Below are 19370 nucleotides of genomic sequence, written 5' to 3'. Positions count from 1 at the left end.
GACTAGTGGGTCCGGCCATTTTTTAGTTGATGGTTTTATTTGTCTGAATTTATTGTTTTGATTGATTTGTTTTTTCCCATTGATTCTTCTAGAGAATATAAAATTTCGTTTTGAGGGCGTCGATTACATCGTCATATGTTACATGCGGGTATATGTTAGTGTCCGGAGAGCTAGCCGCTATCATCACCAATTCGTCAGCGAGTTCATTACCGGGGATGCAATTTTATATTTATATTATATACAATGAGAACAACATATTGTTGTGAAATAAAAACAAATTGCCATTATAAAGTATAGTTACAACATCGTGTGGATTAAAAATAAAATTAAATACATATTATTTATTATTATGTCAATTATTTTTATTGCATGATGCGATTAATCATAAAGTTACATTGTTCTAATGCTGTATACTAAGCAACGTAAAATATAAACTTTTTAAATTAAATCAGCTAGTCTCGTTATTTATTCACTATGCAAATCAAAAAAAACCGTTTTTATATCCATTATTAAGTTGTAGACATTTTTAAAAATGTATTTCCTATCGTCAAAAAATCATTTTTAATTTAAACTTTAAATTGTATAAACAACCTAAGTGATTTCATTAAATCCAACTCTGGAAACACCATGGCAATTTAAAATTCACAAATCCAACGACCAACATTATAAATTGTCATATAAAAAAGTGTAGGTAACCATAATAATTGTTTTAATTTATACAAAAGGTACATAGTATAAAGTTTAAGTTAATGCACACATAAACATAATATTATATTGAAACATTTTTAACTCAATAAATATTGAATTTCTGTAATGCCATTCATAAATTATTTAGATATTGTATATTTTATGCGTTATAAAACAAAGTATAATGTTACGATAGCTAAACGAAAACAATTAATGACAATTGCAATAATGTAGACATCCAAAAATATCAACAGCGTTTTGAAAGTTATATAATAATATAAAAGAACATCAACTATAATGCTATCATTATCGGAAAAACTCCATTGTATATATTGTATAATATAACATAGGTACGCTGTTCTAACTGTATCGACGAATCGATATTTATGTTAAAATTGTTTTGATTTAACAATTTTCGCCGAATTGTTTGCATATCGATAAAAATATAATATTCCCAATACGATTCTATTTCACGTACCACGGGTAGTTTTCATCATAGGTAGTAAAACAATGAAAAGGTGGATAATTAATGGAAATAATTATATTTTATTACTTTATAACTTTATATAGGTACCAAATACATGTATGTTATTTTAAAGCATTGATAATAAAGGATATGATAAAAGTCAAATATTGATAGTTTGTATAATGATTTTTTTTTTAAATTTCGGACTCCGACTGTATTAATGCTATGTAATTAATAAAATTCCATGTAGTGAGTCAAATAAAATTATATGTCAACTAAAGATCGTTCTGGAGATGGCGTATGCGAGAGTGGTTTTAGTAGACATGATAAAATATAAATGTCAAATATTTATAGTATTTTGTTTAATGATACTCTGATATCAGACCACTGTAGAAATATTATAATCAATAAATTTATTGTAATTGGTCAAATTAAAATAACACGAGATCCATAGATCATTTTAAATACCGTGCAAGCGTGGGTGTATTGCATTAGTAGACATGATCGATTTTAATAAATGTCAAATACTATAGTGTCTTGTTCGATAATATTTTAATTTCAGACTACTGTGTAAATATGATAATTCATAAACAACATTTAATCAGTCAAAAAAAAATAATAATATGTAATCTAAAGAGCCGAATACCATGTGTGCATGTCTCATGTCTTGTGTATAATAATGAATAAAGGGTGAAAACGTGATACGTTTTATATACCAATAATATCGCTACATTCTATGGTAATATTTATTAACATTTTTTGGAAAGGCATATTTTAATATCATAACCGTATGCACTAATTATATATTATATTGTTGAGCTTGTGAATGTATCTACTGAAAACCGTCATCTCTGTCCGTGCGTTACATGTACCTACTGCTACTATGTAAAAATTCCATTTCAATTATCTCTGCTCAACAACCCACCCTGGGGTGAGCAATTAAATGGCACCCGTATACATTTTTTTTTCAACTGGCTTGTGTTACTTTTTAAAATTTAATACTGTGTATTCTAAATAATTCGATACATTTCATATTTTATCAAGATTCGAGTTTTGATATGAAAAAAAGTAAGTATATTAACTTATGTAAAACGAGTGTCAGTATTCATTTAGAATTTCGCATAATCCTTGTGCCTTACATACACTTTATAAATTAGGTATATAATATGTAAATATGCAATATTATTAAATAATTTTACTAAATATGTATCATATGATATATGTATATTTAATGTGACAGGTTGCAAGAGTTTTAAGTTCTAAATAATTACATCTAGTTGGTTACAATAGGTTAAGTCACCGTTGTTTTTACTGCTAAAAATACCAACTATATAAATTTTTCGTCAAATACCTCTGTCAATATTGAATATTGTTTCATTTTTACTTTTTACTGTTCTAAAGACATCACTCTAAATATATATATATATATATATATATACATAAATATAAATAAAAAACACACCATTGTTAAACCAATACGTTATTATGAGTGGGATGAAATCGATTTAAAAAAAAGAAAGTGATATTGTTTAATCAATATTTTCATCATTCCGATCAGAGTCTAAAAACTGTACAAATATTCAAATATATTTTATTTTTAATCAATTAGTTATTTTTTTTCAATGTTTTTTAATCGTTTGTGAATACAATAAACACATTACAGATTTATTCCTGGTTACATATTATTTAATTAGTTTATCATAATATATATATGAAGCGATACAATTTTAACACTATTAACGTATGATGACATTTTATACATGCATGTACATGTCGATTTACAAAACATTTCATACTACTAATATTGTTGCTCTATGGTGCCGTATCGTACTTTTGTGTAAAATACTGTGAATCCACGGCAATACACAAATTAAGTCGAAGTCTAACGTAATTTATTAGCCAGTCGTGTGTAGTTCTAAAACTATTGTAATTGTGCAGTTTACGAATTGAGCAACGCATATTTTATCGCAGTCCGGTTCACGAACTGGGCAATTCGCATTTGTGGTGAACCAGGGATGTAACAATTTGTATTGCGTTATCGTGTATCTGTAATAGCGTCGTTTGAAGTGGCGACGGGGTAAAATACGAGTAAGTTCACTTACCATCATTAAAGATCAACGTTTCTTGTAAAAAGTTGTTATCTAAAAATGATCAGTTTTTTTTAGAGAATTTTTTAGTAAACCCAGCGATAGATCAAAATTAAAATATTATTTCAAATAACCAGTAGGTAATTATAATGTAATGATGTGCGCTTAAGCCATCATATTATATTTTTAAATTCAATATATATGTATAATAAAATAATTATAATTGTTAGTCATTATAAGATAAAATATATATACATACACTCATACAGACGCACACAAGCATACAACATTATAAGTAGATATAAGGAGCTCCGTCTTTAGCCACTGGAGAGACGCGTTATTGTTGTCTATTTGCATAGACGGTCAAAAGCGAGCATTAAAAGACTACGCAGATCGTCTATACAAAACGATATATTAGTTGTAAATTTTTAAAATATATCTACGTTAAGGTGTGTTAAAAAGGTTAAATAAATTAATAAGTATCATTGTAAATTAAAGAAAAAAGTGTTTTTATTGGTCATCTCATTTAATACCTCAGATATTGACTACGGTTTCAACAAGCAAGGTACCAACTACGAAACGATTGAATTCGTATATTCGTATATTATGTTGGACATGGATAAATATTACTCTATAATTTTGTGTCGTCTAGTATGTGTTCGGTGCTTGATAAAAGTATTTGTATTTGTATTATTGTGTTTATTTGAGTTTTATGAAAATGAGTAATTTAAGTAATTTATACAGAAATATTATTTTCAACGATAAATCTTGAGTCAATTTTTTAACACATTGTGGGTTATTACATGAATTCAAATGTATGTAGGCACTAAATTAAATGCTACGGGTGAAATGTATGGTGGTGACATGAAAGAAACATTAAAAAATAGTCGAAAACGAGATGCAACTGGTTAATTATTTAAAACCAAATACATGCGATGCCAAACAAGAGGTTGTAAAAAATGGAAATCAATACGTTCCCAAAACCCATTTTTTAACTACGTTGATAAAAAAAAAATAAAAGTGGTTTGAGTTTATGTGAAATTATTGAACTTGTCTGGTGCTGGGGAAATATATTTAAAGTCGCACAAACCGAAATAATAACTGACAGAGGTCATCATACAGTTTCGGATTGGTTCAATCTATCTATCGAGACGTGGTGGCAGAGCAGTTTAAAAATCGTGGAAAAATGGGTGGGAAAGGATTAATAGTTCAAATAGACGGATCTATAAAGAGACATAAAAGATACATTTTTATAAGTCGATTATAATTTCAATGACAGCTGTAAAACTACAAGCTCTAAAAAAATTATTAAGGTGAGAATACATTTTTTTCGCGTAGATAGCGTACTACACAAGTTTTCATTTATTGTATACAGGTGTCCCGTGAGAATTTACCCATTGCGATATCTCCCGAAATAATGGTGATATTGAAATTCTGATTTTGTAATAAAACTTATCTATGGTGCATTGTAATATTTATATGGTGATAAATGGAGGGATGTTGGTGGTGTGGGTGAACACTAGTTCATTATTATTATTTTTTTTTTTTAAAAAAACTGCATCTTTCTTTGTGTAATTTACTATTTTTATCTAGTTTCTGAGGAGGGCCTGCAAGGAAACGACTTGTAAAAAAATGTCAGCATTTTGAATTCTCGTTTTCATATAATATTAAACTATAGTACAATAGTTTTGTCATTCTAAATAAAAAAACGATTAATTTTAAACAATTGGTAATGTATATTATATTGACGGTAATACCATTTATCGGTAAAATTTTCATTTCAGTCTTATGTCTGCTATATATTTCATAGGTAGTGAGTGAATGATATACATAGAGAGAAAGAGTGTGGGTGAGAAAACGAGCAGTAATAGAAATAGCTAGAAGGGGTGAGTTAGTTTTATAGCGGGCCGCGGGTGAGTTATTTTCAACCACTCGCCGCCGACGCACTGTCACATTTTTCTTCTTCTCTCTCTCTCTCTCTCTCTCTTTGCCACTAAATTTCCGTACTCAGGATTTTTACGATTATATACTTTTGCCGTTACGGTTGTATAACATACACCGTGTATTGTGTACCTGCAGTACGTACAAATAATATAGTACCTACTCTCATAATAGACGTGGTTGAGTAGGTAGTGTAGAAATAGTGGCTGTGATGGTGGCGGCAAAGGGTCGCCAGATATAATCTTTGCGGAATTAGTAGTTAAGCTTCGCATGGTGCCTGCACACGTGCCGCGGTCTGAAGGTATAATGACGTTATCCGAGAACGTGTTCCTATTCAATGTATCGTGATGCTCAATTTGAAACAATATTTCAGTCATCTTTCCATGACCTTAAGACTATTCCTACATAATTATGACTGCGATGGGTGGTGGCGATGGTTTTATACACTAGTAAAATGTCAGCCAGTAATTAGGGATTTGCTTTGAGGGAGGTAGAAGGTGTATTTTCCATATTATAATTTTTTAATTTAAAACCTCGTATTATCTCCAAAAAAAATCTTAAACTCTCTAAGAAACATAATCGTTTACTTCTTTTTTTCACCAATATAAATATAATCGAAACATAAAATAAAAATAAATTACTATTGAGTATTATGAATAGATTATATACCTAATAAAACTTACAAAACTACATTTAATTTTTTAAGTAGTTTGGAAACATAATCTCAGTTTTTTATTTATATTTTAAGTACATTCAAAGTTTAAATTAACATTATAATATATCGATTAAAATTTTAAACGGTAAATAAAAGGCTTTGATGAGGGATCTACTTTTCTCGTTGTTGTTTTAAGTTAACTACTATAATAATAAAGTCAGTTTATCATATACAATGAAATATTATATTTAATAAGTCAGTATTGTATTCAAACAATAATAGTTGATTATAATGTGTAGAGATTATTACCAATGTATGAAAATATTTCCGTTTGTGGCCAGCAGTTCTGTTTGGTTGAAAAGTCGTTATCATTCTACTGTTCAAAAAATAAATGTGAACAAAATAATAGTAAAAAATAATACTCAGTTCTTTTATAGCCCGACGTTTAGTTTTATTGCTCGACGTAATTTTACTATCTTAATGAAGACATAGACACACGAATTGCGATTAGAGTACCTATACCTACGCTGTGTACTTGTAACTACTTCTACAATACTCCTACCTAGTACGTAATAATAATAATAATAACAACAGCAGCAGCAGTAGCAACAACAACAATATGATTATTGTTATTATGGTTCGTTTTAATTAATTTAATTTTAATAAATACTGGTGGTAGTAACATTATCGTTATGATACACACGTTTTAAATGTTTAATTGACAATTAAAAATCCGTACGGCGTGTAGGTAAGGCAACAGTATGATAATAACCGACCGCGATTCGAATAATTTGGAAATAAATGTAGAAAATGACAACCATTCAGAGTTTAATATCTGGTCGCAGTCAGATACCTTACCTATTTATTTATTGTGATACAAGAACGTTTCTGTATTGTTATTATACTTCGTATGCAGACGGAGTTTTGAAAAAAAAAAAATAAGAAATATTTTTGTATAATAATGAAAGTAGGTAATATCAAACGTAAATATTCGCACCACTAGACAAGTAAATGCGTTTTTTTTTTTTTTGTGAATAAATATTTTAATTTGTAATAGGAAAATTGTTTAAAGTTTATCATAACTTGAATGCACCGTGCAATATATCCATATAAATAATGAAAACAAAATGATTACCATAAATTATTGTATTCCGTGTATGTGTATGCATGCACCCGGTCTCGTGAGTTGTAAGTTTGAAGCAAATTCGCGTTCCAGCATAATGTTTTAAATTCTGGTAAAAATCGTTTTCCATTTACATTAAAACAATGTTTTTACATACAACGATGGAAAAGTAGTAGCGAAGCTCGGAAACAACGATGTGCTTCAGTCTCCTGTTATTAGCATTTTTTTTTATTAAAATCCTTTTAACAGTTTCCGTGTTGTACCTATATATGTATATTATACACATGTCATTGACATTCATGTATGCTAAAGTTTTTTCAAGTTATTTAATGTTGTGCCAACCTACGTCATCTTCGATCGCAGCCTGGTCGACACAGTCTGCAGCATAGTATTATAAAATACGTAATTCGTAATCGCCCGAGATTTCCGCCTCCCACTATATATACAATCGCTCATCTCCGATCGAGTTATGATATTCATTTTCCTCAGCATTGCACAAATCTCATTTCAAATAAGATATATCTTCGTATATATATATATGCATATATGTATACACCCATTTTTTGAAAACGGAAATTTAACACAATAAAATATTGATTTTTCTAATGAAGGGATACTTCAAAATATATGATGATATTTCTTGAAATCGCAGAATATTCATATGTACCTATATTATACATATTTAGCCACTAAAATAAGTCCTCATGGCCTAATTATATATATGTATAAGACCATGAGAACTTTTTTACCGCCTCCCACTTTATAATACAACTGGTTAGAGATCAGCTACGTGTAATAATTACCCAGTGTCGAAGTATATTATCAAAAAGTATCCATGCGTTATTATACATGAATATTCTGTGATTTCAAGAAATATCATCATACATTTTGAAGTTAACCTTTCTTAGAGAACTCAATATTTTATAGTGTTAAATTTCCGTTTTCAAAAAATGAGTTTATGAGTCCATAAAGCTATTAATACATTAATTTTTTTATTTTGTATATAAGAGCTTACAAATTTCGTATATGAATTAGAAAAATATAAGATTTTATTATTGTACCAACCTACTTTTTTCATATTGGAGGTGAAGGTTCCAACGTTTAGTGTATTCTGTACCTATACAAATCCGCGGACCTATACATCACGCGTATATGCTATAATATACGTGTAATGAGATAACTCACCCCCCCCCCCCACCACACACATACCCGCAACAGTAATTATTACTATCTGCCCACCCAGTGCTCAAATTGGGAGATGCGCAGGAGGACGGAACTCCACTACTATTTTTATTTTTTTTTTATTTAGACGGGAGGATGGTACAAACTTATGTTCAAAATAATTGTTATTAAAATATGGATTTTTAATTAACGTCAATTATATAAAAATTTTACTATTTGTCATATCTAAATTATTTTTGATATTATAGTTTAATAATTTATTATATCTTTTCTACACGGTTTAATATCTACAACCGTGCTTTTCTACGGTGCACAGATACTATAGTGTGTGATATCAATATCTAAAAAATTCGTGCTCCGAACATGAGCAAGATCTTACTCTATGGTTTCGAACGAAATGTTATCAGTTTCAGTTATTACTGTTATGCTTAGATCTTATACTATATACTATATACGATCTATGCTGTAAAGGTTATCATTTATCGGTGTTTTGAATTTTTAGGGTATTATTCAAAATGTACGCAAGGCAGGTGGTTGTGAGGAGGGTGTGGAGAGCGAAGCCCCCCACGGGTCTGTGTTGATTAATTGTGCGATTGGAACGCAGTTTTTAAATCGTTGGATTGAGCTCCTCTACTTAATTCTTCCCAATTCGAGCACTGCTTGCTATCCATCGTGATGATAATAATATTACAGACTTGCGTATGTCACCGGTCGGTCGTTTCGTTATTTTTCGAAACGGTAAAGAGTTGACGTCAAACGAAAAGTGCGAATTTGAAAAAGAGGGGGGGGGGGAAGCACTAATATCAACCGCGAATAAAAAGTCAGTCGTTTGGCTGAGGAAAAAAATAGAAATGATACAACGAAAAACACGCGAATAATAACACGTCTGTCTCTGGAAACCACGGCTTTACATATAAATCGACGGTCTCGGTAAATTGTGTGTGTGTGTGCGTGTAGCGTAATAATATGCGAACGAGCTGTCTTGAGACATGCGACGCGCGCCACCACCGCAGTCGCGTCTTTTAAAACCGCAACTAATATTTCAGCGGACTACGAACGAGAGAAAATATATAAAATAAAAACACGCTCACGTTTCGTACTGCTTGCTATATATAGTCTCAATATGTCCGGCTGTCTGTATACGAGGAGCATGATAAATCATAAAATAATATATGTAGTATATACATAATATTATGTATTATATATATATACATACTTACACGTATTTTGTTGCTGCAATAGTATATATTACGGGAGCAGTTTAGTAGCAGCAACAGTATATACTATATAGTTAGTATATTATATATCAGTATAATAGTATCACTAATACGTGTATGTATGTGTGTGAGTCGTCATGTACATTATGCGTGCGTATATACACGTGTACACATAACCCGACTGGTTCGACTGTGTGCATATAATAATAATATGTAAACACGCGCACACGAACGCCAAAACATAATAATAATAATATATACTAAAGCAGTGTGTGATATATGGACCAGTAATGATAACACGCGCGAGCGTATATGCGAAGAGTGTGCATACATGTCTATACATGTGTGTGTGTGAGAGAGAGAGTACTATTATATCATGTATGTATTATTATTGTTATGATTATTGTTATTATAAAGCGACGGTGGTGTGTAGTACATGTATACATACGTAATATTATGAATAAATCACATTGGTGACCGAGAGAACGTCATGGTCGTCGGGGTGTGTGTGTGTCGTTATGCGGTGCGAGAGAGTGATAGAGGGTGGGTGGATTTAGTATTTGGAGAACTGGTGTAAGCGCAAAAAAGTATGATAATATTATATATTATAGAGACGTGTTTCATTTTTCCCGTCGTTTATACTCTCGAAATTCGTTTACCTATATATCATTACATCGAGATTATTATAAATCTATAGAATATAATATATCGTTATAATTGATATGCTCATATTATATTACGGGTGCAAAGTTAACAATGGACGTTAAGAACGCTTGACAATAAGTTACCTAAAACAGGCAAGATATTTAATTCAAAAGGCGTGAAGTCAATAAACAAAAAAAATTACAACTTAACCAAATTAAAATAAGTAAATTAATTTGTATTTTAATTAAATATTAATTACCTTTAAAAATATGTAATCAACTGAATACAATATTTATAAACATTTATCCCGATCGATAGTTTTTATATCCTTTGGAGCAGAAAATATTTTTTGTACGCTTTTAATTTCGACGTACACAAATAAATGTACAAAAAATATAATCAGCGCATTTAATAATAAAAACTCGGGTCTACTAGCGATCGAGGCATACGATCGCTACCACTATACTATCGGGCTGGAACCCGATTGAGCACAGTTTACCTTTTTCATTACCCTATTGAGCATAGATACAATTAAACAATAGAAATCCAAAATATAACACGATTGAGCATAGAAATACGTACAACGTTGCCATTTCACACAGAAAAATAAAAATTTAAAAAAAAAATTGAAATTTTTACAGGAATTATTTTATAATAATGATCAAGCTATTAATTAGTGTATAAAAATATAAAATTAAATTATTTTACAAATATATACAATATACATAATTTATGTCCAATACAGATTAGTCTTAAAGTTAATAATAAAATAATAATTACATAATATAATAAACAATAGTTCATTTTTTTATAAATATATATAATATAATTCAAGTCCTATACGGATTAGTCTAAAAGTTAATTTACCTATTGATGTAATAAATTGAGTATAATTTTTTTTTAAATAAAAGTGTGTGTAAAAAAACGTTAATAATAAAATAATAAATAAAAGTTCATTTGTTCTATAAATATATATATATAATTCATCTCCTATACAAAAAAAAGTTAAAGTTAAAAGTCTTAAAGTTAATTTATATATTTAATTTGAATATTTTTATTATGCTATACAATATGTATTATGTGTCAACGTTTTAAAGTGGTATCCCTAAATACTTATTTCCCACTTTTAATAAATATTTTAGTAAATCTTTAGAACATTTATTTCTTAAATATTCATCGTAAGCCATTATAGTTGCATTAATTTTTTGCATTTCAATAAAACTCATACTTTTATAACTGTCGGTTTCAATTGACCGAATTTTTGTCATCGTTTCAGCTTGCGTTTCTTGTAAAACTATAATTACCAAGTGTATGTGTGGGTGAGACTTATAAAATTGTGAATTGTAAGTTCTATGAAAACTTTCAACAGCGTTTGTTGTTCTAAAAAAAAACATTTCATAGAAATTAAATTGACATTTTTTTTATATTTAATAATTAGACTTTGGATGATCTACCTTGGATCAAACATAGGTTCTTTAGCCCATATATTTGGGGGAAATGAAGATTCATCATCTATATAATTATTGAAAACATAATCGCTAAATTCTGAGCAGACTTCATCATTTGGGCAGACACTCATGAGTTCGACGAATGCATCGGCTACTTCATGACTAGGAAGAAAAGCTAATCCAAAAAAACTCTTAAGCCAATTTCCTAGTTCGTCGTTTTCTTTTTTATAGGCTATTCTGAGAATAGAATCGCTGTTTATCTATAATAATAATTAAGAATACAATTAATATATAATTTTTTGATTTGAAATTATTTTGTTCTTACTTTTCGCCACCATGATTGTCCTAAATGAAACCGACAAGCTATTAATTGTACATTTTCAAAAACTTCATACGCGGCTTGGTGGGCTGCCTTTTCAAAGTCAACGTGTAATTTTTTTAATATGAACTGACTTCCTGTATATTCTACACATACGTTTTGTAGGAATATCCACATTTTTTTATATGTATCTTTTGATTTTTTAAATAAAAAAAAATAAACCAATGGCAAATAATAGCCATTTTTATATCCATGAATAGAATATAGTTGTTCAAAATATTTGGGTGCATTATTAAATGTACCATCGGCGAAAAAATCAATACAATCATGCTTAATCATAAATTTTAGGTTGAAATCACAAGTAATACATACAAAACTATTGTCTTCGGGAATATGTATGAATGGTTGTCCACGAAACTTAAAATCATCTTGAGTTTTCATTAAATTCAACTGTAAAAAAACGTCTTCCGGTGACTTAGGCAATTTGGAAAGTACTTTTATTCGTCTATCGTACATAGCTTTACGAACCGTTTTTAAATCTTTATGAACAATTGAAGATTGTTCTAAATTATTTAAAAGTTCACTTCTGATCAACTTTAAAGGTTGAGTTGATAGTGACTCTTCAGCACGTCTTTTACAATTTTCACGTAATACTTGCCTTTCTAATTTATTAGGTGAATTTCCTACATGATTATGTTGTCCACTTGATTTAATAACGATATTTTTATCTGGCCCAGAATAAATCATAGCTGTACAATTATTTTTTGTGCACCGCCATTTTAATAACTCGCCTTTTTTAATTAATCCAATAAATCTGTACTTAAAAGCACCAACATTGGCTAATTCTTTTCCTCTCTCGGATAAAATAACTTTTATTTCACTAATGTCCATCGCGTTCTATGTATATAAAAAAAGTTATCTAAAACAAAACGGTGTAACGTACTAACGCGTAACGACGAACGACACTAACCACTAACGCCTGATAATATTGAGTCTAAGTTACTTATATTTTGCCATTTTGGCAATACAAAAGCCCACTTCTATATGACTATATTATATTATGTAGATAACAAATAATATCCAATCTTACAGTCGTACAGATAATCTTAATTGGCGTAATCGACAATGCATGAGTGTACCTATTTTGATTTTACGATTACGTCGATCCTAATTTCCTACACGACTCGTATATTATTTATCGATTAAACTCGTGCCGCTTTTCAAAATATGGGAAACCACGATTGAAAATAATCACCACGACTAGTAAAGCACACAGATTGACAAATATTTCCATTTCATAGTACTAGTATTTCAAAATACGCGTGTAGTCTAGCTGGTTGTAGTCGGACAAAAAAATTGGCAACGTTGCATTTATTTGACTGTGCTCAATCGGGTTGTTAAAAAATATGGACCGTGCTCAATCGGGTTTTTTCAAAATAGGGACTGTGCTCAATCGTGTTTCACCGTACTATCGCAGTGTCGCTACATTTTTCTTGTTGCTTGTATGTACTGTCATTTATAAATTGCTTAACCTAGTTAGTTTTTTTTTCTATATCTGCTAAAACTTAGTGACTAAGACTTAATACCTACCAAATAATTATTCCATACATGTTTACTTAACCTAGTTAACATTTTTAAAATTAATAATTAAAATCTCAAATTTAATTATTGTTTTATTGTATTACAGATTGTAAATACATTTATTTATAAAAAAATAAAAAAATAAATAATTTGTGTATACGCATTATACAATAACATGTTCGGAAAAATTGGAAAATTTTATCAGGTAATCATTTAAACGTATTGTTATAAATTAGAGTTGTCTGAGTAGAAAATAAACAATTTTTAAATTTTACTGCGTAATAGAATAAATACGTATATTGTTTAAATTTCAATAAAATATGTGTTTTGGTTAACTAGTTATTTTTTTTCTAAATTATTATCGTGGTTTTAATTTCCATTGAACATAAGCATTATTCTTCAGTCGAAAACTATCCAGTTTAAAATCGATTTTAATGTTTTAATTCCAATAAAAGTTAAATATACATTTAAGTATTCACTTCTGTCGTGTATGTACTGAGTTTCATCCAAACTTTGATCCGCTCGTATTTTTTTATATTTTCTTCATCGTTTTCTCGTAATTTAAAACGAAATAAATACAAATTTAAGAAGTTAAAAAAAAATGATTTTTTAAACTAAGTTGCTGTTTACCAGATTTTCCTATAATACTCGTGTAAGTAGTGAACGAAAAAAAAATCGTTACTAAAATTCATTCGATACCACTCGTTCATAATTATTTGCAACAGCTATTTTATACCATAATAAAATATTAAATTTATGTCTAATATATTGCTACTATTTTGTAACATTGTTCCACGCGAAGACTTGCAAAGTTCTTCAGTCAAGCACGTTTTCGTCGAACCTATACACATTTATTATTATTATTATTATTATTATTATTATTATTATTATTATTATTATTATTATTATTATTATTATTATTATTTCTATTACTATATCATATACCATACAGAAGTATGCAAACAATCTATCGCTTTTTTAATACGGACACTCATCACTAACACACGAGGGCTTTTTGAATTTAAAGAGCGAAACCGAGTTAAATATCGAGTTTGTTGATGCACTCGTGACTCATACAATATAGAACCGAAACCAACTCTGGTATAATGACTCGGTAACATAATGTTTTCAATTAATTAGAAATGCTATACATCTTAAACTTTTCTCCAGTGTGTATTTTTATTATTATTATTTTAATATTTCAATTATTATTCAAATGAATGTACTTATATTTAAATCCAAATGGATGGTATGAGGTGTAATGTGATTGGCATAATATCCAACTTGATAACCCCTAAAAAAACCACCCCTGATCGACCAAAGACGGGAAGATTTTTCGTCTGGGTTGAGGAACTGTCATACGTATGTAAACATTTCAATATTATAGTCTCCAACAGACATAAACCACTCTCCGCCATATTTTCATATAATGATTTATTTTTATGCATTCAGTTCAAAAATACTATTTTTTCTAATGTCTACATTGCTTGATGGTACGTTATCATATTATTATATTGTTATTTCGCTTATACTAAATACTTGCTTTAGCCTTTATCGAAAAGTAAAATATGTTTACTAGGCATTTGATTCTATTGCATAAAATAATAATCTACAATCGAATATTATATTATGTTTACTGTGCCGCGTTGTTTGCTGTTTTATAAAAAAATAATAATGTTTTGTTAGTCGTATTACCAATTTCCATTTCAGTAAATATAATTATTATACATAAAATAGAAAGTAGCAATATTATAGATTTTCGGTATATTGGAGACGAAGCATGGTTTGTTTACTGTTATTCTATATGGAAGTTGCTGAATAATCGAACCAGGAAATGGCTTAAAGACTAAAAACAAACGCTCCAATTGGAAATATATTAATATTATTATTTAATATTGAAATTTTATTAATAGTTTATAAAGACACTGGCAGATACTTTAATATAGACATCGTTTTTAAAATACAATCCAAACAAAACTAAATAAATATTGATTTAGTAAAAAACAAAATGCATAAACATAATACTATGAAAGTATAGCTGATATGGACGCGTTTTTATAATAACGTATATAATAATATTACGTTGTATTTACCTGTTTTTAATACACAATACTCAGTGTTGCTCAAATGATTTCATCACGAGAGAGGGAGATGGAATTGATTTTTATTTGCATTATTTTTTATTATATATACACAAAGAAAATATTTATATTATTATAAACATTCAAAAAAACATCACGGTATTATCTCCTTAATTCGTCCCTCCCCTACAAATTTAAAATCCACTGACGCGATTCATATGTTTTTTTATATGTAGGTATGACTTGTGATAGTTATACACTATTTAAACTTTAACCAAACGATAGGTTAATGTTAATTGGTATTATGTCAGAGATATTATTCTTACCATAAGACGTTATGATTTATAATATTATAACATCTATAAAATATAATCATCGCAGATTCCGTGAAGTGTTTCGTTCAAATCCATATTGGTTTAAACGTTTACGTTCTGTCGGGATTAAATTATTTAGAATACAAAAGCCTTTCATTAGTTGCGTGCAAAAACATTTTTAAGGATTCAACGAAAATAGTTGTAGTGTACGTGCAAGCAATTTGAATTATATAAATAGGCAAGTTAACCTGTGTAGTCAGTGTACGTATGCATATTATGCAGAATAGTCATTGAATTGATAATTGAATTTCCGTATTCATAAATTACGCTGGATTTTAATAATCCATACGCCGTACATTGTTTGAATTAAAATATTACTGATTGTAAAACCAGCCGTTTTACGGGGTTTTGTTTAACCAAAAAATGAATAACGTACGCATTGCTACAACTAATCAGTGTGAAATAATCTAAAAAACATAAATTATGCACCACCATACACAACTATATACAACGGTCCATGGTGGAACTCGGGAGCAGCTGTATCTATTATAATACAGTTACAATAAGCCCAATTTCGTTACTCGTATGCAACTATTTATTAATTATACCTAGTTGGGTAGGTAGGTACTATGCAAACAAATAGTTCGTTTTTACGAAATGATTTCGTTCGATTCGATATTATAATTTTTTTGATAAAATATAATATAAATACGTCGAAAGTGGTTGCCAACGATAGTGATGTATCGTTTAAACTGCAGTCATATCAGTGGCGCACGCCCAATTTTCTTGTGGGGGAAATCATAGTTGGACTGTATAGGGAATTTCGGGCAACACACGAAATTATTTGGTTTGGAAATTGCAAAGGTTCAAGTGCTATTGTTGGAAAAACTAAAGTTGCCATTTTAATCATATAATATTATTCTGTTAGTTATAAAATATGTATTAGGTATACATAACGGTTTTTTATTTAATTACACTGTGTTGTTAAAACGTTCCACATAATTGTACAAAAAGAACGTATTTAATGTAGTTGATATTTCGATAACAAATAAATACATATTTTTTATTTGATTAATTAGTACTGATTTGGGTTTACTATAATAACTGACGCACAAATAACTGTTGGTATCAAGTAGGTATTTGAACACAAAATATGTGGTTTTAAACACAATATAAAAATTGAATGTGTACTGATGACATTATATCTTTTATACTACAGAAAAAAAAATACATATCAAATTATAAAAATAAATTGATGATGACAAAAATAAAACTATTGCGTTAAAGTTGATTCCAAAAACGCAACCAACCCATAATATCAAGCACCTATTAGCACCTGCACACACTGTACACACATATTACTTTGCTTCCAAGTTAGAATAATCGGTGATAGACGAACACACGGTACTAAGCTACTCAGAGGCGTATCCAGCATTTTTTTTCGTTGGGGGGGGGGGGGGGGGTTAAAAAATATAAAATCAAATTGTGTTGAATTTTATTTGTGATGTATGTCAATCGGTCATTAAATTAACTAAACATTGAATAATTTTCGGGGGGGGGGGGGTTATGGGGTCGTAACGGCTGGATACGCCACTGAAGCTACTATAATCAGTGTTGAGACCAGATAAGTAAAAATTATCTAGATATAGATAAAAGATTATTGCTCTAATATTATCTAGATTAAGATAAGATAGCATGTATTTAAATTATCTCAGATAAGATAAAATACAAACAAAATTTATCTAGATAAAAAAAAAGATGAACATTTAAATGTTTAAAATAGTTTAATTTAACCAACAATTAAATTTATATTTTATCGTGGAAAATTAATATATCTACTAATAATTGAAATCTTAAGATTAAGAATACAGATTTTTTAAACATAACATAAATAATGACCATCAATATTCCACAATTTTCTTTATATATGTTTACCCATTGGCCATTTGTCATTCTTACTTACATAATTTCAAAGATTAATATAAGTATAGTTTGTGTTTTAAAATGAATTAAAAGTTGAACAATGAGACTTATTAAATTAAGTACTCTATCTTATAGTACCATAAAAATTAATCAATTTTGAAGTTTAAATTGTTAATAAATAACTACTTCCATAAACCATTTTTAAAACATTTATATTGTATTTAATGACAATACAAAATAAAATGTATGCATAAGAAACATTTTAAATTTTAAGCATTATAATTCAAAACATAATTCTTCCAAACAAAAATCTCTTTTTATTAATAACATAAAAATTCCAAATTAAAATTTTACATAATGCATAATAATAATGAATATTTTTAAATAATTAATAAGTGTAATATTATATTTTATACATAATCAGTTATTACTTTTCAACTTTAAAATAAAAAAAAAAAAATAATAATAATATATACATGTACATATACAAATGTTGGGATTTTTCGATTTACTTATATTATCTAGATAATTACTAAAAAGATAACGATTTTTTTATCTTAAATAATCCTTAGATACCTATCCACATTTTCATCTAGATAAGATAAAATATAAATAAATATTATCTAGATGAAATATCTAGATAAATTTATCTAGATAAGTCTCAACACTGACTATAATAGATGGAACATTTCTCGCCGCAGATTAAAATGTTTGATTTAACGACAAACGCAATGACAACTTGGCTGTTCCAGCCACCTTCCGAGACAATCGTGGGCCTATCAAATGCTATAGGTATCCGGTATATTATGTTTCTAATCGTTTTAATTACCGGTCGATTATAATTATTATTCGTATTATTAACTTTTCATTTGCCGCGTCTGTTTTCGGCTATTCCTGCGGCTCATTCGTACGACTCACAGTTTAACTCAGAACCATTCCAGTTGTAAGGTGGTGAGCTTAATAGTAATTAGTTTAGTTGCACATAATGTAATTTTAAATATATATACATTGCCATTGTATTCCAATGTGTGTGTGTGCGTGTCACTGCGGGTCGGAGTAAGAATACACAACACACTGTAGTCTATAGTTGCCGTAGACGTCGAGACTTTAATAAAACAGTTTTGATAATAATAATAGTGTAGTTTTGACTTATCAATAATTCTGTGGGGAATTTAAATCGGGATTTATATATGTTTCGTTCTAATCACCCTCGCTCGGATCCTTATTATAATATGATTCGTGCGTGGAATGCTCTATACGTGATCGTATCGTCCGCTACCATAACCGTGTTAGAGTTAACTTGAATCGACCGACACTTGTCAGTCATAGTTTAACAACTCGTTGCCCGTGAAATGTTCACTAGAAGTTTTGTTACAGAATAATATCAACAATAATAATAAAACGGAAATAATGATACAATTTTCAAGGGAAAATATTTTTTTTCCTTTGGTTCATGATTGGACAATGTTTCATTTTTAAAACTAGAGATGACATCATTTTTGACGTTGAATACTTTCATTTTAATTGCATTTTTTATGGAAATAAAAGTTTAATTTAAATATATTTGTCAACATTTAAATCAGATCTAAAAGTGATGGATTGTTAAAGTTTCGTAAAAATATCTCTTAATCAAAAAAATCGCAACCTTCTCAACATTTCTTAGCGTCGATAATATAATAAAGTGTGATTTATAATATTTAT

General features: G+C 29.0%; 2 protein-coding genes and 1 pseudogene across 2 annotated transcripts in view; 2 read left to right on the top strand and 1 right to left on the bottom strand.

Annotated features, from left to right (window-relative positions):
* LOC107162698 (uncharacterized) overlaps positions 1-19370 on the top strand; it is a 564476-nt gene that overhangs the window by 24620 nt on the left and 520486 nt on the right. The gene's annotated exons all lie outside the window — the stretch shown is intronic.
* LOC149061007 (uncharacterized) lies at positions 3953-4507 on the top strand (annotated as a pseudogene).
* LOC149061006 (uncharacterized) lies at positions 10482-13230 on the bottom strand. Its single transcript, XM_089217166.1, has 3 exons — positions 11777-13230; positions 11458-11711; positions 10482-11383 (listed from the first exon to the last, which is right to left on the bottom strand). The coding sequence occupies exons 1-3, from the start codon at positions 12659-12661 to the stop codon at positions 11095-11097; spliced, it is 1428 nt and encodes a 475-aa protein (XP_089073292.1). The 5' UTR covers positions 12662-13230; the 3' UTR covers positions 10482-11094.

Source organism: Diuraphis noxia, unplaced genomic scaffold (genome assembly GCF_037042655.1).
Source record: "Diuraphis noxia isolate RWA-SAM2 unplaced genomic scaffold, SU_Dnox_SAM2 contig0001, whole genome shotgun sequence".
In the NCBI taxonomy this organism is placed as follows: domain Eukaryota; kingdom Metazoa; phylum Arthropoda; class Insecta; order Hemiptera; family Aphididae; genus Diuraphis; species Diuraphis noxia.
The sequence above is the reverse complement of the archived record's forward strand: the minus strand, read 5'-3'. Positions and strand labels throughout refer to the sequence as shown.

Excerpts from the sequence above, each read along its gene's own strand:
- LOC149061006 (XM_089217166.1), bottom strand. The coding sequence starts at position 12,661 with ATGGACATTAGTGAAATAAAAGTTATTTTATCCGAGAGAGGAAAAGAA. Across the intron at positions 11,712-11,776 it reads GACAATCATGGTGGCGAAAA|ATAAACAGCGATTCTATTCT; the intron begins GTAAGAACAAAA and ends TTATTATTATAG. Across the intron at positions 11,384-11,457 it reads GAACCTATGTTTGATCCAAG|AACAACAAACGCTGTTGAAA; the intron begins GTAGATCATCCA and ends GTTTTTTTTTAG.